Source organism: Lynx canadensis, chromosome C2 (assembly GCF_007474595.2).
Source record: "Lynx canadensis isolate LIC74 chromosome C2, mLynCan4.pri.v2, whole genome shotgun sequence".
Taxonomy (NCBI): domain Eukaryota; kingdom Metazoa; phylum Chordata; class Mammalia; order Carnivora; family Felidae; genus Lynx; species Lynx canadensis.
In genome coordinates, this window is record NC_044311.2 from 28,346,295 (window position 1) to 28,370,798 (window position 24,504).

Consider the following 24,504-nt stretch of genomic DNA (forward strand, 5'->3'; position numbering starts at 1 on the left):
GCCTGTCAACATCACTCCAGGTAACTCTACTTTAACCAGTCGTTCTGATGTTTCCTGAAAAGATAGGATGATTTATTTGTACCTCTTTTTCTTCAACAGAATTAGGAGTAAAATATTATGATGATCAGAATTCTTAGGAGTTGGTGAATATTGTCTTCCAAAAAGAAAAAAAAAATCACATTTGCCACAGCCTTTTCTGCAAAGATAGACACTGGACAGCAGAACCAAATTTAGCCGGTGCAGACCAAGGTAGTTGTTTAACCCTTAATCCTGAAAGCTGGTAATTAAATTATGTAGTAAAGAGAATATAGGAGCTATTAGAAGAGGAAAAGAGAAACAAGGAGAGCGAGGGAGAGAGAAACAAGCAAGATTATCATGGCTTCCAGCTACGTGCTAAGATGAAAACAGTTCTAACATCAGCTAAGAAATCTGACAAAATCAATCAACACACAGTTATTCCCGGAGCTGTGCTAAGTGCCAAAGAGAAATATAAGGCCAGGTTCCTTCCCTAATTTATCATCCACTTGATAGTCTTACAAAAGTCTTACAAAAGACTCGCATGTGTGACACGTGCAGACCACAATACAAGTGGTGGGTTGATGATCCAAGTATAAGCTGCCCATGCTGGAGGAGCCCAGAGAAACACACACATGGAGCTGCCACAGGGCAGCCTGTAATGACAGAGTCTTCGTGGAGGGAGTGAGAGCTCGCACCAGACCTTGGAGGAAGGAAGGAAAGGAGAAGAAAGCAGCCCCAAAACATGGCAGTGGGTGAATATACAGAGGGCTTGCCCTTCTGTGTCCAGAGTTCGTATTTAGAAAGAATGAAAATGGCTGAATAACTATATTGGACACAGATTAAAGAATCTAAATTGAATAGCCAGGGGGAATCTTGGGACTAAGTGGCAGTGTGATATAGGAGGGCTGCATTAGGGGCGCCTGGGTGGCTCCATCAGTTAAGCGTCTGACTCTTGATTTCAGCTCAGGTCATCATCTCATGGTTCATGAGATCAAGCCCCATGTCGGGCTCTGCGCTGACAGCATGGAGCCTGTTTGGGATCCTCTCTCTCTGCCCCTCCCCACTGCCCCCTCCTCCCAAATAAATAAACTGAAAAAAAGAAGGGAGGCTGCATTTAAAGCTGGAGAAACCTAGGTCTGAGAGCCAACTACCATTTCAGACACTTGACCTCAAGTCACCCCCCCCCCCCGCGCATCAGTGTCCTTTTCTGTAACGTGGGAACAACAGCACCCACCTATTTCATGACAATTCATGAAAACCCAGTTGGTTAAGAAATGAAAAATTTTGTTAATTACAAAATGCTGGTCAGATGTTTAGGTGATTATCCCACTTATTTTCAGCCTCTCTCATTTCAATGTGTGGGATGAGAAAACTGAAGACTAGGAAGGTTGAGTAATTCATTGAAACCTAGGCCTTTAAATGAACAGCCCTGTCCCTTTTCCCTTCACAGTGTCATTCGTTCTGTGGAAAAATTAGAAAGTCATGCAGGGAAATGAAGATGTAAAGCAGCAGACATAAAAGAAACCTGTGCACGTTCATTCTTCAGTACCGTGCACACATGATAAGTGGTGGTCTGAGGCACCTGTCTGACAGTGGTTGGGAAGCAAAGGATACTGGAGCATCTGAGAATATCTGGGGAAGCAATTCAGCAATGAGGAGATGAAGGTCTGAAATTAGATGCTAAAGACATTAGAGGAAAGAAAGCAAAGTAAGACAAATGAGACAAAGTCAGGAAGCAAGTTATTAAGAAAACAAGTTTCCTGAGTAGCTACTCATATGCCAGGCTCTGTTCGAGGCATTGTCAACACAGCAGTGAACAAGAGAGACAAGATCCTACTGTCCTCAAGTTTGTATTTTATAGGAAACAGATGATAAAGAAGTAAAAAATAGTAACGACTTCAAATGGCGATGAGGTCTTTGAAGGAGATAAAGCAAGAAAGAATGGCTAGAAGAGGCTGGTGAGAGTCACTGGGGGCACAGTCTCAGGCAGGGGACTGTCTGCAGCGCCCCCAAACCTGTGAGCTCAGGGGATAGTAAGGAGGCCGACAGTGTTGCTGGAGAGGAGTGGGTGAAGGGGCAGTAGCAGGAAAGCAGGGCAACGAGATCTCTAGAGTTAGCTGAGTTTGGATTCTAGCAAGTAAGATGAAAGCCAGTGAAGGTTATAAACTGCAGAATGGTGTGGTCTGATTGATGTTTTGGAAAGATTTGTGTTTATAAAAATGAAACACGAGGGACACCTGGGGTGGCTCAGTCAGTTAAATGTCTAACTCTTGGTTTCGGCTCAGGTTGTAAAATCATGGTTTCATGAGTTCGAGCCCTACATCGGGCTCTGTGCTGTCAGTGCAGATCCTGCTTGCGGTTCTCTCTCGCTCGCTTTCTACCCCTCCTCCGCCCATGCTGTCTCTGTCTCTCTCAGAGATAGATAGATAGATAGATAGATAGATGATGTGAAAAGGATTAGGGTAACTGCAGTGTGGAGAATGAATTGTGAAGGTAGAAGAGTGGATGCCTACTGACCAAATAGCAGGCCCTTGCATTAGTTGAAACAGGTTACGGTGGTTTGGACTGGGAGGGAACAATGAATAAACTGAAGAGGGGTCTATTTTGGATATATTTTGAAAGTAAACAACTGAGTAGTCTATGAAATAGGATGATAAATGTTACCATTGCAAAAGTAAGGAGATTACAGAAGTAAAATGGTTAAAAATGAAGTTGAGTTCAGTTTTGTACATGTTAAACTTGAGGAGAAAGAAACATCCAAGTAGTGATGTCCACCAAAGGCTGGAAATACGAGACCAGCCACAAATGAAAAGTCAGAGCAGCAAAATAAGCTGAAGAGTCACCAACCTGTAGGTTATATTAAGACTACAAAAGATTGTTGAATTTAAACTCATCCCTTTGTCCTCATAATGGGTTTTTTAATGTATTTTTCTACATATTTAGTATATGCCCTTATTTTAACAGCCTGCAAACTTGCAAGAATCCAAGTCAATGAATGGTTAATCAATCTCTTAAGATTCTTTCCAGAACCTCTTATTCATTTCTCCATACTTATGTGGGGTGGGGGGGAGGGGGTGCATGTGCACATACATGTGCAATTTGTGCTAGAAATGAAAGAGGTCCAGTAGGAAGCAAGATAATCATATCAACATGGAAAACCAGGAAGTGTGACTCTTTTACCAATGATATAGTCCTACTTAGGCAAATTCATGAAAGAAGAAAAAAAAAAGCTTTTCAGTTCTGGGTACATATCCTACTCTTTAAGACCTACAGACCATTTATCTCCTTTTCCTCAATTTTAGAATTTCCTTTTAGCTGAAAACACATTTTAATCTTTTATTCAGGTCGCTTTGTACCTAATGAGGCTTAAAATATGTCTACTGCTTCTTTAGTGAAAAGTTCTTCCAACAAAGAATTTATGATTTTTCTTTTGTCCTCAGTTGCTGTACCTGCCTTTCGGGGACTGCCCTCGGTTTAAAGAACTTAAGGATGAGACTCTCAAATCGGAGGAATTCCAGAAGAGGCTGCATCCTTATAAGGTTAAAAAATTGTGTCACTTAGTGGTGTGCAGGAGTGAAAGGGCCAAAGACAAAGGATGAAACTCCAGCTTCTTAAACATGTGGGAGGAATATGTCTGCCAGTGGCTGGTTATAGCAATGGGTTAAAATGTTTAGTGAGGGTCAGTCATCTCTACCCAGTCCCCTTCCCTGTGTGAGACCACAAGCTAATAACAAAGCCAGTCCCTTTCTAATCCTATACCCATGTGTCTGAAGGAGCCAGATAAAAGTGCATAGCTAGGTCAGAATAAATGCAAGTCTAAAATGATCTGCCTTATTGACGTTGAGGGGTTGGGACCATTTATCTTCATACATAAAGGATAATCTTTTTTATTTTATGTTTCCACTTTGCGAAATACCCCTTTTTAATACTATGCAAAAGATAGATATAATGCTTCATACTTTTAAAAATATTTTGGGGGCACCAGGGTGGTTTAGTTGGTTAAACATCCGACTTCAGTTCAGGTCATGATCTCATGGTTTGTGGGTTCAAGCCCCGCATCAGTCTCTCTGTTCTGACAGCTCAGAGCTTTGCATTCCATGTCTCACTCTCTCCTTGCCCCTTCCCCACTTGTGCGCTGTCTCTCTTTGTCTCTCAAAACTAAATATATGTTAAAAAGTATTTTTTAAGAAAAAATAATATTTTGAATCTCTAATACATTAACTACAGTGGAAAGTCTCTTAAAGACCCGAAAGGTAATTGCTGGCAGTATTTTCTTATAAAGTCTTGCAGTTTCTTTATGCATATGCAAATAAATATGAATATATTTTGGTGGTTTCCTCTTTGCTACACAAAAGTGGTATACTATATTCACAAGGTTGGACACTTTGGGTTTTTTTCAATTAACAATAGATCTTAGAAATATTTCTATACGTGTACATAAAGAGTTTCCTCATTTTTTTATAACTGCATTTGAATTCATGGACCTCCCATACTTTCTCTAACCAGTTCATATTGATAGACAAGTGAGTCATTTCCAGTCATTTACAGTCTGTATGAGTATCTTGTGCATCTAAATCATTTCGCAAGAATATCTGTGGAATAGTATCCCAGAAGTAGAAAATCTGGAGCAATTGGAAATATTATCAAAATATCCTCCAAAGTGATTATACTAATGGCTACCCCTATCAACAATGCACAAGACTGCCTGTTTCTCTATAGCCTTGCCAACAATGTGTAGACAACTTTGAGGAGATTTGCCAATCTGTATTTTAAAAAATGTTATCATTAGAAGCATCCCCTCTAAAGTCAGGAACAAGACAAGGAAGCCCAGTACCATCATCATTATAGAGCATTGTGCTATAGTACTTTTCTCTTATGATGAGTGAACTTTGGATATCTTTATCTAGTTAAATGTCTTTTGTATTTCTTGTTGTCTTCATATCCCTTTACCATTTATCCTTTGAGTTATTGCTTTTCTCTTTTCTATAAATTTTAGGAGCTTTCTCCCTGTATTTTGACATTTTTTTCCTGTTCCATAAAGGGCATTATTTCTATTGTTTGCCCATTGACGTTGTTTACAGTGTTTTTGCTAGGGCATAGTCTTAAGTGTGCTGATGCGTTCATAAATGGTTTGTATACTGTAGTCATATTTAGAAAAGTTTTTCCCACTCCTAGGTAATAAAGGAAGTCTTCAATGTTTTCTTCTAATTCCACTCTATCATACATTTACATAGTGGACCCATTTATAGTTTATGCTGGTGTGAGCTGCGAAATTTGTAACCTGCTTAAGTTTTTCCATATTTCCCTAATCACCCTGTCACTATTTATTGAACAGTTCCTCTTTTTCCCACCTTTTTCTTATTATATATATTAAAATTCCCCAGTGTATGTGGTCTGTAGCTGGAATTTTTATTCAGTTATTTTTACGTTTCATTAGTCAAAACTACGCTGTTACACTTAGTAACATTTACACAGGCTTTAATATTCAAAAGACTTGTCACCCTTCACTCTCTACTTTTCTGGTTTTTCATGACTATGTTTTTATTTTCTTTGTGAACTTTAGAGTCCACTTGTTTGAGTTCCAAAACCACTTTTTTTTCACTTTTTAGTATTTTTATTGGAGTCAGATTAAATTTATATATTAACTCGGAGAATTTGCAATTCTATGATATTGAGTCTTCCTTTCTAAGAACATGGTACATGTTCCTATTTGTTCTCATCTTCAAGATTTTTTTTTTCAAGTCTATTTATTTATTTTGAGAGAGAGAGCATGCGTGGGAGGGGCAGAGATGAGAGAGAGAAAGAATCCCAAACAGTCTCTGCACTATCAGCATCAGGAGCCTGATACAGGGATCGAACTCATGAACCTGTGAGCCAAAATCAAGAGTTGGATGCTTAGCCAACTGAGTCACCCAGGCGCCCCTTATCTTTAGGAATTTTTTTAAGGTTTTCTTCATTTAAGTCTTTACATTTATTGTTAAGTTTGCTCCAGGCTTATAACATCTGCAAACAAATATGGCTTATCTCTATTTTTCCAATATTTATGCCTCTGATTTCTTGTGCATATTTGCACTGGCCAATACTTAAAGTACGGTATGACATAATAGTATTGGCAGAGGACATCTTTGTCTTATTTTTTATCTATTAAGCATGTTGGCTTTAGGACCAAATAAAGATATTTGTATCAAGTTAAGGAACTAGCTATCTTTCCTATTTTGTTGATTGTTTTTAATCAATAGTGGTGTTTAATTTTTTGAAAAGTCTTTTTAACATTATTTAAATATAATTAAGTTATTTTACTCCTTGGATCAATTACTAAGATTAATTATTTTCATAGATTTGCTACTATTGAGTCATCTTTACATGTCTAGAATCAAGCCCTTTCTTTGGATATTGAATTATTTGTTAATATGTTACTTAGACCTTTTGTATTCATATTCAAAGCACCATTGGACTATAGTTTTCTGGCCAGTCTTTTGTCAGTGTCAGTGTTGCACTTACTCAGAAAAATGTTTTGGAAGTTTGTTCTTTTTTTCTTTTTCTACACTCTATAACAGTTAAAACAGCATTAGAATAACTTACTCTTGAAAATCTTGGTAGAATTCCTCTGTAAAGTTATCTGGCCCCAGAGCTGTTACTTGGTTTGGTTTTGTTTCATTTAGAGGGGGGATCTTTAATAATTAATTTATTTTAAGAAGATTTGTTTAGGTTAATATTGGCAAATTATATTTTCCTAGAAAATTTATCCACCATATAATATCTTTCAAAAGGATTCCCAGAAATTGCTGCCAAATCCATCAGGCAGGTAGCTGAACAGTAGGTGTCATTATCATGACAATACAAGAATAATCCAGAATCTAGAGAAATGTGTGCATCCCTCCCAAATTTGATTGATCGCCAGATATCAGGTCCAGTTTCTGCTGTACATTCCTGAGGTGTGTTGGCCTAAGACCTGCTTCCCCTTCCCACCTTGACCAGTCATTTGTATATGTGAGTTATACTTCACCTATTTCCAAAAAAACATTTGAGGTAGTACACTTGGCCTGGTTCCAAGACAAACCAGGAGCACGTGGCAGTAAGCCAGCATGTGCCCACATTTGAATGTAATCATTAAAACTAATCAATTAGTGGGGTGCCTGGGTGGCTCAGTTGGTTGGGCGGCCGAGTTCAGCTCAGGTCATGATCTCGCAGTTAGTGAGTTCAAGCCCCGCGTCGGGCTGTGTGCTGACAGCTCAGAGCCTGGAGCTGCTTCGGATTCTGTGTCTCCCCCTCTCTCTGCCCCTCCCCTGCTCACCCTCTGTGTCTTTCTGTCTCTCAATAATAAATAAATGTTAAAAAAAAATTTTTTTAAGTAATCAATTAGTGTTCGTAAAATTCTTCAGGTTTGTATTACCACAGCCAATATTCCAGGTTCACTTTCATGTGAAGAACGGCACAGCTCTCAATGGGGGCAAATTTGCCCCACAGGGAGCATTGGGAATGTTTGGAGACACTTTGGGTTGTCACAGCTGAGGGATGAGGGATGATGCCATGCTGTTCATCTGGTAGATACAGGTCAGGGAGACAGCCAGATGTCCTACAAAACATAGGGCACTCCCCACAACAAAATTAGCCCCAAATATTCATAATGCTGAAATTAAGAGTCTCTAATGTAGAAATGTTTTCTCCCTCTGTGTGTGTTTCAGGATTTTATAGAAACCTTGTCAACATTTACAGGATACCATACCCGGGACCTTTTTGGAATGTGGACTAAAGTCTATGACCCTTTATTTTGTGAGGTAAAAGAAAAATTATCAAAGATTAACCTGCAATCTGATTTTATGACCCCTGCCTATTTTGAGACAGATGAATACATTTTCTTTCACTTTTTGGCAGATATGTATGTTACTTATGCTTCCTTTGACATTGAAACATAATTCAAGACTTCTTTATATGAACTTAAAAATTCTGACTTTTTCTCTCCATTATTTATGTTTTCACCCTTTAGAAAATTGCACGCAAAATTGCTTTTCTTCTGTGCCTTGCCGTGTACTTATTTTTCAGTCACTCAGGAATGCTGGGCTCCTGTCATGGATTTTAATGAAAGCAGCAATGTTATTCAATAGACAGGGGAAAAAAGGCACCTCATTTCTGGATATAGAAATAAGCAAGCTAACTTGAAACCAGGTTATTGAAATTGGTTTATCGGGAATCTCTTCCTTGCGGTACAATGCATACGAAATAAACTCTGTAGCTGGATCAATGACCTTTGAGGTTTTCAAGCCTACATGGTATTTTTCATTCACTATGCACCACCTACTGGCCCAAAGGGGTACTCTATATTCCTGTTTTCCCTACCAGGCTCCCTGAATCCTGGGGCAAAATTCTGACCACCCACACGATTTACAGCCACCTCTGATCTTGAGGCCATCATGAATGTCTGGAGACAGCAATTACTTTCATAGTTCATCTTAGTAACAAATGACACAGTTTGCCCCCTTTCATGATCGAGTTCATTGCCTAAAAGTACACACGACTCTCCCAATATTTTCACTTTATCATTAGCCCCTGTTTCAAGGAAGATTTGTTAGCTTTACAAAAGACTCCTTAGTGGGGACAAGAGCCCACATTTTGGTTCAAGTCTTGATTTCTTTTCTTTCTTCCTTACCCTGGGTTGATTTGAGCTGTTCCATAATGTGGGTGTGGTGCGTGGTTTCCTTTTCTCCTCCCTCCCACTTATTTCCTCTCTGGGCCACTCCACTTTGATCTCCTCTTTCAAGAATTCTCTGTCTCTCTGTCTCTCCTGTTTCGAATCTGGGGGAGTCTTAATCAATTTTTCATAGCAAGTAATAAATATTGGCACAAAGCCTTTACCCACCATGCTATACAGCTTGTTCATCCATTTAAAAAGTTTCACAAAGAGTCTACTGTATATGCAGTGCACTTTCTCGGGAGTCAGTGAACTGGAGCTAATGGGAGTGGGGGTCTGGTACTGAAGGTTCCAGAAATATATTGCCTCTCCCAGCTATCCTCTCAGGACGTTCATTCAGCTTTGAGGAAAACATCATCAAACCCTGTCAGTGTCACCTTCCCCACAGGTTAATAGATTTCTAAACCTTTCATAAAGGAATGAGGTACATTTTTACCCTATCTCACCCTTACTTTGCAAAATAGGAATCATCCTTTGGACCCTCAGTTAAGCCAAAAGCTATGGGCTTGGTAGGAAGGGGCAAATTAGTCCCTGTGAATTTTTCTTCTGAAAATTAATACCACTACTTATCACAAAGGAAAGGTTTCCTAGAGACAAATGTCAGGACAAGAAAGCCTAGACCCAGGAGTTCTTGTGGTGGAAAGAGGACAAAAAAGTTAACAAATAAAAATACACATTTTCTTCCCTTTTTCTCTGCTACAGAGTATTCACAATTTCACTTTACCCTCCTGGGCCACAGAGGACACCATGACTAAGTTGAAAGAATTATCAGAATTGTCCATCCTGTCTGTCTATGGAATTCACAAGCAGAAAGAGAAATCTAGACTGCAGGGGGGTAAGTATATAAGAAAGTGAAAGGAGCGTATTGGATTTGTGGATGAGTGATATATACATATGTATTCGATAAACGTATGTATTCAAAAAGCTTAGGACAAATAGTACCTGGTACATAATACACTGTCAATAAACATTATGTGTTTTTATACTCATTAACATTGCCCACTCTGGGCCTTAGTTTTCCTATCTGGAAAATGGAAGCTTTGGGATAAAGGTAAATGATACTTTTCATCCTTTCAAACAATTAAGGCTTTTATTGTTGTTGTTTTAACTTTTTAAATGTTTATTTTTGAGAAAGAAAGAGCATGAGCAGGGGAGGGGCAGAGAGAGAGAGGGAGACACAGAATCCAAAGCAAGCTCCAGGCTCCAGCTGTCAGCACGGAGCCTGACACAGGGCTCGAACTCACGAACCATAAGATCATGACCTGAGCTGAAGTAAGGGCTTAACCAAATGAGCTACCCAGGTGCCTCAATGATTTTGTATCAGAGCTCCATGAAAAGCAATTGTGTCTGGTGGCCTATAGTATGAATTTTTCAAGGGGGAAGTATGACAAAAGGGGCCCATTTTCCCAAAATTCTTGGTGGTATCCACTGTTTAAGTTAATAAAACATATTTTTCAGGCTAATTGTGTCCTGTAGATTAACATATACTGCAACTGACAAGTTTATGACCCAGCTTAAATGTTCCCATTGGGGGTGGAAGGTGTTTATTTCTCAGTGATGCCTCCTTTCAGCTGGATTTGGCCCTTCATTGTGTAGGACATCCTATCATAACAAAGCTAGACCAGGCAAGAGGATGCCAAATCCTTATAATCAGGATAGGTGGGTGGACGAAAGAAGCTAGGACCAGGCAGGATAGAGATACATGTGATGCTTCTGAGGGCAGTTGGGTGGCCAAGCCAAGATACCAAAGGAAGCGTCAGATTCAGGTGTTGTTAATATAGGCATTAAAAGTAAGGATGGAGAGGGGCGCCTGGGTGGCGCAGTCAGTTAAGCATCTGACTCTTGATCTTGGCTAAGGTCACGATCTCACAGTTTGTGAGTTCGAGCCCCATGTCGGGCTTTGCAATGATTGTATAGTCTGCTTGGGATTCTATCTCCTTCTGTCTGCCCCTCCCCTGCTTGTTCTCTCTCTCTCTCTCTCTCTCTCTCTCTCTCTCTCTCAAAATAAATAAAAGTAAGGATGGAGAGTAAGATAGTCCATTATGGCAGGTTGACATAACAGTGAAGAAATTCTAAGCCACAGGATTAGAATTTCCAAGTCATATACTCTAGACAGTTTGAGAAAAAAAGGGCAATCACATCAAGACTCCAACCATTGCCAGACCCTATTCACTGGCGGGGTCAGGACAAGTTCAGCAGAGCCCCAGGAGAATACACAGAGGCAAAGCATCCTGGTTGTTGGACCAGACTGGGCAGATGTTCATTCAGGGCTGGGTGTAGGGACAGAGACCAGGAAGCAGCCCAATCTGATGTGCTAAACAGGAAAGGAGGCAGAGGGTGGAAGTTGGGCCTTGTTGACTATACATACACCGGGTCTTATTCCTGAACCACCAGGCCTTAGAAGTGTGACTCCATCCCAAGCCACATCAGATGGTAGAGACAGGGTTCTTGATTGAGGTCCCTCAACCTAGTCATGATGGGCTGAGGAATTCAGCCTCTCACTACTCAAAATGCAGTCCATGAGGCAGTAATCTCAGCCTCACCAAGCCTCTGGTTAGAAATGCAGAAATTTCAGGCCCCACCCCAGACCAGATGAATCAGAATCTGCATTATAATGAAATCCTGAGGTACCTCATAAAACATGAAAGTTCAGAAGCACTTCTCTAGATGCAAGAAACAGTGAAGAAATGGGCAGAGAAAGCCAGGCAGAAGTTGAGAATAGTTTAATAATAGATGTAGAACTCTGTACAGGAATAAAAAATGGGGGTTTTCCTCACAGCTTGTTCCTCTTCTTTTTTTCCTTTGACTACTAGAGATTGCATTTCAGGGAAATAACTTCCCCGCTTAGTCAGTTTCCCCATCTAGATTCTGTCTGTGAGAGTCTTTCCCTCAGGGGTTCTTTCCGTCTTGGACTTTGAAGACTGGTTTCTCTGTGAACGCACCTGCCCTGTTTTCTGGAGAAGTCCAGTGTATTGATAAACCAGGGAATAGTTTCCTGAATGATTCCTACCAAAACCCAAGTTCAGCCTATTGTTTGGATCTGGCTAGGCAAGAGAGATTTGTCAACTACGTGCTTGTTGAATGATGAAGCGGCTGAACACAATCCTACAGAAAAAAAAACATATTGTCTAGGTGACAGAGTCACACAGGAACATCAGGACTTTGACTGGTATCTTCTGATCTTTGCCAAAACTTTTGTTCTACCAGCTGGTGTTAGGGATGATACAATTTGGTAATATGCACACTCCACCCACATTTTGCCACACACACACACACACACACACACACCAAGAAAATCCCTAAGGTTCATTTAGGAATATATGGCTGGTCACATCTGTATTAATATAAACCTCTTCTTGCTATAGACCACAGGTTAGTAAACTATAGCCTGCAAGCCAAATCCAGCCCGCTGCCTATTTTTTATAAATAAAATGTTATTGACACTCAGCTACACTCATTCATTTAGGTAGGACTATGGCTGTTTTGGGCTTCCACCCAAGAGTGAACAGTTATGGCAGACCATATGGTCCACTGTCTGGTCCTTTGCAGAAAGTTTGCCAGCCCCTGCTGTAGCTCAAGAGTGTGGGAAGGGAAGTTTATGTCTTCCAGTCAGTGATATTTTGTCTGGTTTATGCAGTTAATAAATGATGTAACAGGGAACGGAGAAGGTAGTGCACACTACAGTGGAGTCTAGTGATTAAGACATGCTGGGTTCAGAGAAGTTCAGCCCCCCTGTGCACAAGTTGTGGAATCTTGGACAAGTTGCTGAGAGTCTCTGAACCTAGTTTCCCCTCCTATAAAGCAAAATAATAGGCATGTCAGAGCCCAGGGATAACTATGGTAGTTACCCCTAGTTTCTTCTAGGGGCAAGGTGGACAATCACCTCAGAACCAAAAGCTGATATCGTCTCCCATTATCAATGCTGAAGGCAGCTTCAAAGTACCTGTTGCAGAGCAAGTTGCTGGTAGGTGATGGTGTTATCCCTAAAGGACTCTGAGAAAGCAACCTTCTCTGAAGCAGAGTGATGTAGACCCGTTGGAGAAGCAGCATCTAGCTTCTTCCGTTCCCAGTCAAGGGAGTCACAGCATCTACAGAAAGAACAGACCACCTCCCTTTGTAATTAGCCTTTTATTGTGCCTCTTGGTATATAGATGAATAAACAGTCTCTGTGTACTATTTTAAGAGATTTTCGAAGGCAGGAGTCTGATTCACCTAGCATAGTATCTGGCCCATGGTAGCTGCTCAGTGTGTGTTTGCTGAGTGGACCACAGAGTCCAGAATGACCTTCCATCTGTTAACCTCAATGCCCTGCTCTTGACAAAAACGAACTGATCACTGGGATGCCAGGAGAGTACACGTGTAGTAAAAAAACCACCAGAGATATAAGGAGTCTTCAGGTGATGGTTGTGGAAGTTCCTGGGGCAGGATGCCCTCAAGACCATGCCTGGCACTCCAAGGTACCCCTCAGCCTTCAAGGACATGGAGACTGTGAGTTGTGTACCCGCCTTCATCACCTCAGGAGCAACAAACATGAAGGGCAAGAGCTCTCCTCTACTGAAGACAGACAGATTCCTTAGATGAAAGATGCGGACTGCCCCCTAATAGTGATACCCAGGGTAACCTGGAGTAATGGGCCACAGAAAACAGCCCATGACTTGTACAGACATTCAGAGAGCTGCTTTCTCCCACGGCCTCCCACAGGTTTGACCAAGAGAACAGAAGCAAGAGGGGGAGACAGAATACGTGCCAGGCTATCGCATCACGGCTGCCCTGGAGAAGAGCACTCGCTAACAACTGTCTGAAAATGCCATTTGCAATTCCTTTCAAGTTCCTCAACCTCCTGTCTTGAGCTTTAACAAAACCTGGGGGTGGTAGGGTCCCAGTGTGCCAATCCAGCTCTCTTTGCACAGCCTGTATATGACTCGCTGTATGTCGCCAGGCCTCAGCTTCCTTGGTGTAAACGGGGGATAGAAGTCAGGTTCAGTAAACTAATGTGTATAAAGCACAATAGATGCTCAACCAAAGTTAGTTCTTTTCCTCTCAAGTCTTGAGAATCATGGCAGAGAGAATCACTAAGTAAGAGTAAACACAAAGTTTAGGAACTAAAACATAAGCCCACGTTTGGTTCAGCTCCTTTGTTGATCTATCTTTAAGGTGTCCTGGTCGGTGAAATCCTCAATCACCTGAAGAGTGCAACTCGGCCATCAAACCACAGAAAACTTGTCATGTATTCTGCAGTAAGTATTTTCATCTCCAATCAATATCCATTTGTCCAGTAAGTGACCTCTTTAAGGAGGGAGCCTCACTTTCTTCATCATCATTTCCCTAATGCCCAGCAGATAGTAGACAGCTCTTCAAAGCTTTTCAATATTGATTTGTCAGGTCTCCTGAATATGTGTATATGTGACCACCTATGTGGTTGGCATTTTTTAATTTTATTTTGCTTTTATATTTAAAATTTTTAATTTTAAAATTAAACACCTAATTCTGGCCCTTGAGTTTACAGTCTAAAACTGACAGGAAGACATAAATACCATACAAAGCAGTATGGAAATGCAGTACAGGTAAAAGCTTTGCCTCGGAGAGGGGAAGCATCATTTCTGTTCCAAACCAAAAGCAGAGCATGAATTAGATGTAGGCAGAGAGTAATGACGTGGAGGTAAACCCACAGGTGAAGGCCATGTTTCAAGCCTCCAAGACCAAAAGGAGGGTGGAGCCATTAACGGAGGTGCTCCTGGGGCAGGGGAATGATTAGACAATTGGGTCTGAAGCACCAGGGAGCATCCAAATAAAAATCTCCAGGTGGCAAGGGGAATAGGGGAGAGAAGGGGGCAAATGACCGCAGCCTGAAGTTAGAGCTACACTGGGTGCAGGAAGAAAAAGAGAGGTCTCAGAGAAGACCTCCATCTTGGAGCAGGAGTCAGGCAAATGGGCACTGTTGGCAGGGTGGAGAGTGGGATTTGAGGGGTGCATTGAGCACTGAAATGGCCGTCCATGGACTGAGTCTGCAAAGATCAGTGAACCAGGACACGCAACATGGTGACTCGGCTTCCCACCCACTTCTCCGTGATAGAGGATTTCTCAGATGCGGTTTGGCTGAAGAAAGCCATGTTTCCATTCTGCAGGAAGATGGATGAGGTGACTAGAGATACAAGGAAGTTTGTTTATGATCAGGGGTTCTAAATGGGGTAAGACAAAGAGCTTATGGATGAAACAGTGTAGTGCTTCCTGGAGAAGGGCTTCCTGAAACCAGTCCATTCTGCCAATTTTTTTAGCTTCCCATCTGCTTTCCAGTTCTAACTTGTGTGATTTCTGGCAAGTCATAATTCTGTAATTCTATTTCTTTCTCTAGTAAATTAGTTCTAACCCCTTTTTAATATATGTACACTGCCATATAATTTAGGCAACCAAATGTTATGCCCGTTTGTCGATAGAGAAGCTGAGGACTTTCAAAGATTGTGTAGTTAATTAGTGGCAAAACTAAGACTGAAAAACCAGTCCCCTATGCCTTCCAGCCACACTGGGATAAACCTTTAACTATTACTTTTAAGCTGTGCTCTCCATTTCCTTACATTTTTGTCTTCCCTGATATTTATAACCTTACATATTCTTCCCCAACTTTAAAATCACAGATTATTCTAATCTGTAGAAGAAATACAATCTAGCACTAATGTGTTCCAACATATTTTAAAATGTAATGCAAATCAGTGAAACCAGCTAAAACAGAGATGTTCTGCTAGAAAAGGCAAGGGACAAAAGCAGAAAACTTGACTCAAATTTATTTTCCTCCATTTCAGGGTTATATGACATTAAGCAAGTTACTTAATATCTCTGGGTCTGTTTGCTCATCTTTGTAATGGAAATAATATGTATTTAAGTCTCACTGCCTAGCACAAAACAGATGCTCAACCAAAATTAGTTCTCCCCCTCTCTACCCCTTGAGTCATTGGGGTTATGGCAAATTTAATTGGATCGGAAACCATCATGGTTTTCTACAAGTGCTTAAAACTACCTATGGAACGTACATCTGAACCAGAGGTAAAGATCAAAAATGATTTGTTTCAAATCCCCACAGCATGATACTACCGTGGCTGGCTTGCAGATGGCACTAGATGTTTACAATGGAATCCTTCCTCCCTATGCTTCCTGCCACATAATGGAATTGTACCTTGAGAATGGGTAGGTATCTAAAAGGTGCTTTTCACAATCAATACCACTTGATCTCAGGTTTTATTATTATTAGATTAAATATTTTTTAATATTTAATTTTCAGTTAGGTACATAAATTTAAAATCAAATACTAAAGGAGCACCTGGGTGGCTCGGTTGGCTGAGCATCCGAATCTTGATTTTGGCTCAGATCATGACCTCATTCATGGTCATGAGATCAAGCCCTGCATCGGCGTAGAGCCTGCATAAGATTCTCCCTCTCCCTCTATCCCTCCCCTCCTCATGGACTCTCTCTCATAAAATTAAAGTAAAGTAAAATGTAAAATAATTCACTAAGTTAAAAATATTGCTTTATTCCACTTTCAGATTTCATGAAACAATTTTATCCAGACTCTTTGTATGCATCTTAACTTGTGTCTTCACCACTAGAGTCAATTTTGAGTCCCCTAAAAACTGTTTTCCAGATATATTAACAAATAAGGGTAATTTTAGCTGCTGTACAAATGAACCTCAGATTTTCAGAGGTTTACCCCAATGGACTTTCTTTCTCACATATCTAATACTCTAGTAGAGATGTCCCTGGCTAACAGGAGTTGATTCACCCATGGTGTGATTTGGGGACCCAGGCTTCCATCTTTTATTTTTTAATTTTTTTAATGTTTATTTATTTTTGAGAGACAGAGCGCAAGTGGGAGAGGGGCAGAGAGAGAGAGGGAGACACAGAATCCGAAGCAGGCTCCAGGCTCTGAGCTGTCAGCACAGAGTTCGGCACAGGGCTTGAACTCACGAACCGAATCATGACCTGAGCCGAAGTCAGATGCTTAACCGACTGAGCCACCCAGGCACCCCCAGGCTTCCATCTTCTGGACCAATAGTTTTCAAGAGTGCTGTGCTCACCTGCAGGCAACTTATAGAAAGAAATGAGAGGGTAGAGAAGACAACCTGTTTATCAACCACGTTAACCCAGAAGGGGCACATATCACTTCTGCTTGCATTCTACTGGCTAAAATGATAGGCATACCTCATTTTATTGTACTTCACTTTATTGCACTTCATAGTTATTGCATTGTTTGCAAATGGAACGTTTGTGGCAAACTTGTGTCAAGCAATTTTTTTGACAGCTGCTATTTTTTTTGGCAGCAATTGCTCATTTTGTGTCTCTGTATCACATTTTGGTAATTCTCACCATATTTTGAAGTTTTCACTATTATTATATTTGTTTGGTGATCTGTGATCAGTGATCTTTGGTGATACTATTGTAATTGTATTGGGGCACCGTGAGCCACATTAATATAAGACCGTGAACTTAGTAGATAAATGTGTGTGTTCTGACTGTTCCACCAACCGGCCATTTTCTCTCTCTCTTGCTCTCTCTCGCTCTCTCTCTCTCTTTCTCTCAATCTTACTCTCACTCTCTCTGTCTTTCCCTCTCCTCGGGCTTCTCTACTCCCTGAGACACAACAATATTGAAATCAGGCCAGTTAATAACCCTACAACAGCCTCTAAGTGTTCAAGTAAAGAGAAGAGTTGCATGTGTCAAACTTCAAATCAAAAACTAGAAATGATTAAGCTTAGTGAGGGAGGAATGTTGAAAGCTGAGATAGGCCGAAAGCTAGACCTTTAGTGCCACACAGGTAGCCAAGTTGTGAATGCAAAGGAAAAATTCTTGAAGGAAATTAAAAGTGCTGCTCCAGGGAGTACATAAATGATAAGGAAACAAAACAGTCTATTGCTTATATGGAGAAAGTCTTAATGGTCTCCATAAAAGATCAAACCAGCCACAACATTCCTTTAAGCCAAAGTCGAATCCAGAGCAAGCCCAGACTCTCTTCAATTCTGTGAGGGCTGAGAGAGGGAGGAAGCTGCAGAGGAAAAGCTGGAAGCCAGCAGAGATTGATTGGTTCATGAGGTCTGGGAAAAGAAGCCGTCTCCATAACATAAAAGTGCAAGATGAAGCAGCAAATGCCAATGGAGAGGCTGCAGCAAGTGACCCAGAAGAAGATCTAGCTGAGATCATTAATGAAGGTGGCTGCAGTAAACAACACATTTTCAATGTAGATGAACCAACCTTCTACTGGAAGAAGAGGCCATCTAGGACTTTCACAGCTAGAGAGAAGTCAATGCCTGACTTCAAAGCTTCAAAGTACAGGCTGCCTCCCTCGTTAGGGTCTAATGCAGCTGGTGACTTTAAGTTGAAGCCAGTGCTCATTTACCACTTGGGAAATCCTAAGACCCTTAAGAAGTATGCTAAATCTAATGTACCTGCGCTCTGTAAATGGAACAACAAAACTGGATGACTGCACATCTGTTTATAACATGGTTTACTGAAATAGTATTTTACAAAAGCCTACTTTTGAGACCTGCTCAGAAAAATATCCTTTTAAAATATTACTGTTTATTGACAATGCACCTGGTCACCCAAGAGCTCTAATGGAGATGTACAATGAGATTAATGTTTTCATGCCTGAGAACACAACATTCATTCTGCAGCCCATGGATCAAGGAGCAGTTTTGATTTTCAAATCTTATGATTTGACAAACACCTTTTGGAAGGCTGTAGCTGCCATAGATACACTAGTGATTCTCTCTGATGGACTGGGGCCAAGCAAATTGAAAGGATTCACTGTTCTAGATGCCATTAAGAACATTCATGATTCACGGGAAGAAGTCAAAATATCAACATTAACAGAAGTTTGGAAGAAGTTGATTCCAAAACCCTCATGGATGATTGGGGTTTAAGACTTCAGTGCAGATATGGTAGAAACAGCAAGAGAACTAGAATTAGAAGTGGAGCCTGAAGACGGGACTGAATTGCTGCAATCTCATGACAAAATTTGAATGGATGAGCAAAGAAAGTGGTTTCTTGAGATGAACCTACTTCTGCTGCAGATGCTGAGAAGACTGTTGAGGTGACAACAAAGGATTTAGAATATCACATGAACTTAGTTAATAAAGCAGTGGCAGGGTTAGAGAGGATTGACTCCACTTTTGAAGGAAGTTCTTCTGTGGGTAAAATACTGTCAAACAGCATCACATGCTGCAGAGAAATTGTTCAGGAAAGGAAGAGTCAACTAACTGATGTGGCAAATTTCACTGTCGTCTTATTTTAAGAAATTGCCACAGTCACCCTCACCTTCAGCAACCACCACCCTGGAGTCAGCAGTCACCAATACAGAGGCATGACCCTCCACCAGCAAAAAGATTACAATTGACTGAAAACTCTGATGATGGTTAGCATTTTTTAGCAATAAAGTATTTTTCATTAGGTTATACACATTTTTTAGACATATGCTGTTATACAGTTAGTAGACTACTATAAAGAATATACATGACTTTTACATGCACTAGGAAATCAAATAATTCCTTTCAATCACTTTATTGTGATATTTGCTTTCTTGCAGTAGTCTGAAACTAAACCCACAACATCTCCAAGGAATATCTGTAGTCACTTGGTCCCACCTAGGTACAAGGGAGTCTGGGAAATGTAGTCCATTTTCAGCCATAACTCTATTCAGTAGAAAAAGAATCACGAATTTTGATTGACTGTTAGTTATGTTTGCCATATCATCTTGAGATAAAAGATGCTGTCACTGGAAAATTATCCCGGGGTATAAGCACTCATTCACATAATATTGGGAAGTTTTTAAAAACATTTCTCTAAGTGAATATTTGCGGTTAATACTGTTTATGTGGCTTTCAAAGTGATGTTTTAAAGGCTTGTTTATAACAACAACCAACAGTGGCAGTTGTGAGGTTACTACGGCAAGAATGATCACTAAATCCTACTTGAATTTCTCTCCTGCATGTTTGGCAAAAGACTTCCATAAGCCCCCTCGTACTAGTTTTACAAGGTTGGCAAAGGCCAGTGGTTTTTCCTGAAACAACACCTTGTTTTTTCAAGTAAAGTATTGAGGATGAGGGAGTATAAATTACCTAGGTATACACCCACACCCTCTTTCTGAGATGTAATTTTGATAAAATCTTGATGTATATTTAAGCGCATATGTTTCCAAGTTATTGCCTGGCTAAGGAGAAGAGAGACAACTTCATTCAGGGGAAAGGCTACAAGAAATACTGAGAGAGGAAAAGAAAATGAAGCAAATGGGGATCATAAAGGGGAGAGAATAGGAGAAAGAAAACCCAACACCTTACCTGATCCCCACTTCTTACTCAAAGGCTCATCAAATCATCCCCAACTCCCCCAACCACCACCTGGTAGCTCCCTCTCTGATTAAGCTTCCTGGTCCCTACCTCCTTTGCCCCTGGTTATCTAACAAACCAGTCCTCCCATTTCTACCCTCTGGATCTGACCCACTGGCCCCAATCTCCCTATTCCCACACCTAAGTTAGCTCATATCTACTCATTCCTGTATATTCTTCCCCTAGTCCTACAGCTGACATGTTACAGGCCAGATGGGAAAATATTCAATGGCAGTTCAACAACACAGAACTAACAGCTCTCTCTTCTACCTTCTTCCACCAGGGAGTATTTCATAGAGATGTACTATCGGAATGAGACGCAGCACGAACCATATCCCCTCACACTGCCAGGCTGCACTCCCAGCTGTCCTCTGACCAAGTTTGCTGAGCTGGTTGCCCCTGTGATCCCCCAAGACTGGTCCACGGAGTGTATGACCACAAGCAACAACCAAGGTACTTACTGAGGATGTTATGGGTTAGTGTACATGCAGAGCTCTGTAGAGAAGGCAGAATACCCTTTCTCCAGACAGGTGGTGCTTTGAGAATATCACTCAGCCATCACTCCCAGCTTTGAGGGAAATAGGTTTGAGGTGATAATTGTGTGTTCCGGGGACCCCCCCCAACTTCAGGCAACTCCAACCTCTCCATGAGGCCCTGCCCCTACTTGCCTAAACCTTGACTTGGTTTTTTCAGTGTTTACGGAAAAAAAGCATCATGTCAAAATATAATCAGAGGCAAAACTTAAATCAAAGTTCTTGGGGTTGCCATGAACTGGCCACATAGAGCCTTTTGGTTTTTTTTAAGGACTTCCAGATTTCATTTGAGCAGGATTAATGAGGTTGCTCTTGAAGTGTCTGAAGTGGAACAGATTTCAAACAAAATCCACAATCTAGGGTGAGAGCAAGGAAGGGAAGAAGTTCATCCTAGGCAAATGGGCAGAGGACCAGCTTTGGAACTGTTAGTTCCAGCCTTCTCACAAGGAGAGGCAGATAAATGGATACAGTGGAACAATCCGGAGAAATCACCTCCACCGGGACACTGGTACTATCTTTATATATTTGTGTTAAAAATAATTGGGTAGAAAAGCTGAAAAATAAACACCTCTTTGTATCCTTTAGCCCTGGAAAATCCATGTTACTTTTGAAGAAACCAAAAGCAAATTTGCCAGAAAACTTTGCTGTATATAATATATATGGCAGCTCTTGGAGAGCAGACATCCTGGCAAATAAGTAATTTGGTGAGAGCACAATATTTAGGCACAACCATCAGAGATGAGTACCCTGCATGAGTGGTTTCTCTTGGAAGATGGTAAGACATGTTGAATGTGGAGTTGATTTGGGAGAGGAAGTATGATACATATCAAACTGGACAAAATTAGAAATGTAAGAGCGTTCCTGAATGCCTTCAAGATCAAAACTTACCGGAATGTTGAAAAGTATGGCTGTGATAGCTGTTCTGAGGACGAAAGGAACGTGTAAGGTTTTGATCCTGATTATCTTCAGAAAACCTAAGCAAACTCCTGGCCCTGCTGAAACTACTCCCTATGCAAGAAGAAATCATATTCAAATGGCACTCTTTAGAGTCTTGTAGATTTGCCATGTGGCAGATGTAACACGCCTAGAGAACACTGTGCTACGTTACCATTGTAGAAAAAGATGAAATGTTTTCTAGAGATGGTTTCCGCTGGGTGCCAGAGTCCAGAGGAAAAACCATTCCCTCTCCCAGTGATTCATTGAACGACTGACTTGAGACACTGATTCATATATTTATTTGCATTATTTTTTCCCAAGGCAATATTTGTCCTCAGGGCTGCTCTCTGATTACTCTTCCTCCCCCATGCATGTAACTTTCCTCCACAATAAGACAAATGTAAACTAGTGAATAAAGTCATTAGTAGGGAGTTCAAAAACATTACTTTTAAAATGATTTTTGAAAAGTGTGTGTGTGTTTAATTAGAATAAAATACGTGAAGGGCAGATTTTAGGGGCTACATTTTTGTTTGGGGATTTTATTTTTAATGTAACAGGAGGGAAAATATTAATGTAAAGTAAAAATGATCTTGACTGGCTTAGGTGAATATTTTACATTGAAAATGAGTTTAGTTCGGTCTTTACTACTTCAGAAAAAGGTTAAGCTGATGGATGGCTCTGCTTTATCTATTAAGATGGAACTTGCAAGAAAACACCCTTGGGAAATTTACAACCCAGTGGGAAAGCAAAAAGATACATATTACACAGAATAACAAGGGTTATATCTTACCACCACAAGGGTTGCTATGGAACAAGAGTTAACTGGATTCAGAGGGAGGGAGGCAGTAAGGAATGTCAGGAAGGGCTACCTGTAAGAGGTAACAATTGCACCATGTGAAGTCAGTTTGGATGGAAGTTTCTAATGGTACAGCACAAGGTACTAGAAAGCCATTTATCAAATCTCTTAGTGGCTTGAAGCTGGAAAGGGTAGAGGACTTACTCAGCAGAAGGTTCTGGGTCCAATGAGATTCCCACAGGTTTCCTTCAAGGGTCCAATTCTAATAAGATCAAATATCAACGACACAAGAGCAAGGGTTTTTATCTGCTGTGTTCTCTCTTATATCTGTCTCAGAAATACCTGTGCCTGACATGAATTAGTGCTCACTAAATATTTGCCCAATGGATGTATAGATCACTTACCTTTCCTCCTTGAACATACCGTCTCTATCTTGATCAGCAGTGATACCTGCTAACCTGGGGGGTATTTTTGAGCCCATCCTTTCCTTTATCCTCCATAGCCAATATGTCACCTCCTCTTCACAAATCTTCCTGTAGAGTATTTATAAAATTCTTTTCCTCAAGACACCAGCATCAATTGGGTATTCAAATGGAGTGAAACCAATTAGCAAAATATGTTAATAAAACAAAAACTGAAGCATCGGTGTGCTGGAGCCAACACATACCAACCTCGAGAGTGGAATGTGCACAGCCCTTCCCAACTCTGAGTTCAATCACTTGACTTTGGCAGCATGAAATTGGTCGTGGTGTCATGGCTGGAGCGTCTTCATCACAGAAATCAGTATATGCCACAAACCAGGGTTTTGTCTTTTGTGGTTTTGATCCAGTTTACTAGCACACCAGTGGATTGAGCTCATAGAAAACTTAAGAATTTATAACATGAGGTGGTCTCCAACAAAGCAAATTCAATATCTGAAGTTCTTTAAGGAAAAGGGATTTGATTTGTTCTATATGGTCTCAAAGAGTGCTGCTTGGGGTATCAGGTAAAAATTTCAGGAAGACAGACTGTTTTCAGTGTTGGGCAATTCCTGGGACAGGAAATCCTATTTGCCTTGCCAGAGACACCATGAAGCACGCCAGAGCATGGAAGCGTATAGGCATTGAATGATTCCTTAGTAGGGCACAAAATTTAGCAAATAGGGTGCCCAAATCAATTTGAATAATAGCTTTCACTGCTGCATTTTTATAATTTACTCAGAAAAAAATGGCTACAGAACATTTAGGGTGTCCTGAGAAAGCCAATACAGGAAGCAGGACAAACCATTAAATACAGGACACATCGTGTATGTGCAGAATGCCTGGCTACTCTGCCACCCATGAAATCCTACCCATACCTGTAAGCAGTGTTATTCACTAGCGTTAGTAGACCCAATTAATATCACTGTCATATCAATTAAAGTAAGCAGACTCTTTGCTGGGGAATTCATGATAAGTCTCAGTTCCATACTATGTTACTTGAAAATAAAATCCCTTTTTAGAAAATGCTTTCTTAATTCCAAAATTTTACTAACACAGTCAGACTTTCATTGCTAGCACTCTCCCACCCCTCTCCCTCAATCTCCAGCACCACATACTTAGTGGGAAGGAGAATTAATGGTGGGAAGTTCAAGTTTCTCCTTATAAAAAGCTTTGTAAATCTTCAGCAAATATACACATGCCCAAGATTCAACCATGAGCTTCCTAAAGGCAAGATCATTACCCTTTCCCTCCTTAAATCTTCAGACAATGCCTAGAACCTGGTACCTTCAGTCAGCATTTGCTAATTGAATAAATGTTCAGCCCTTCACACTTAGCCTGGCTTCTTCATGGCTGGACCCAGGTATCAGGAGCTTAGAACTCACTTGTTCAATAAATAGGGGAGAGAAGCTATGAATGAGCCTCAAATGGGAGTGTACTATAAAGACCTAGTCACCAACTACATAACATATATGTATATACCAATATGACTGTATTATTTGGCCTGTTTTCAGCATTGTCAGCTTGGCATGCTTTTGTTCTCCTATTGCTTTTTGGAGCCACTGTTCATTGATACCCCTTCCAGCACCCCTCCTCCCTCAGAGATGAAGCCAGTTATGGCACCTGTTTCTCATTCTTGTTGCTACTATCATCAGTTTCCCAGGACATGTGTCATCATTCATTAATGGCATTGGGAACTTGCTCT

General features: G+C 40.7%; 1 protein-coding gene across 3 annotated transcripts in view; it reads left to right on the top strand.

Annotated features, from left to right (window-relative positions):
* The window catches only part of ACP3 (acid phosphatase 3), a 46,445-nt gene that overhangs the window by 14,109 nt on the left and 7,832 nt on the right, over nt 1-24,504 (top strand). For 2 of the 3 annotated variants that reach the window (XM_030329945.2, XM_030329948.1), the window contains exons 5-10: nt 3,459-3,557; nt 7,704-7,796; nt 9,410-9,542; nt 13,862-13,944; nt 15,783-15,886; nt 20,360-20,529. In XM_030329945.2, coding sequence (XP_030185805.1) covers nt 3,459-3,557; nt 7,704-7,796; nt 9,410-9,542; nt 13,862-13,944; nt 15,783-15,886; nt 20,360-20,529 — 682 coding nt within the window. Of the gene's footprint in view, nt 1-3,458; nt 3,558-7,703; nt 7,797-9,409; nt 9,543-13,861; nt 13,945-15,782; nt 15,887-20,359; nt 20,530-21,194; nt 22,051-24,504 lie in introns of those variants that run through there. The other variant, XM_030329946.2, reaches the window with a different exon arrangement.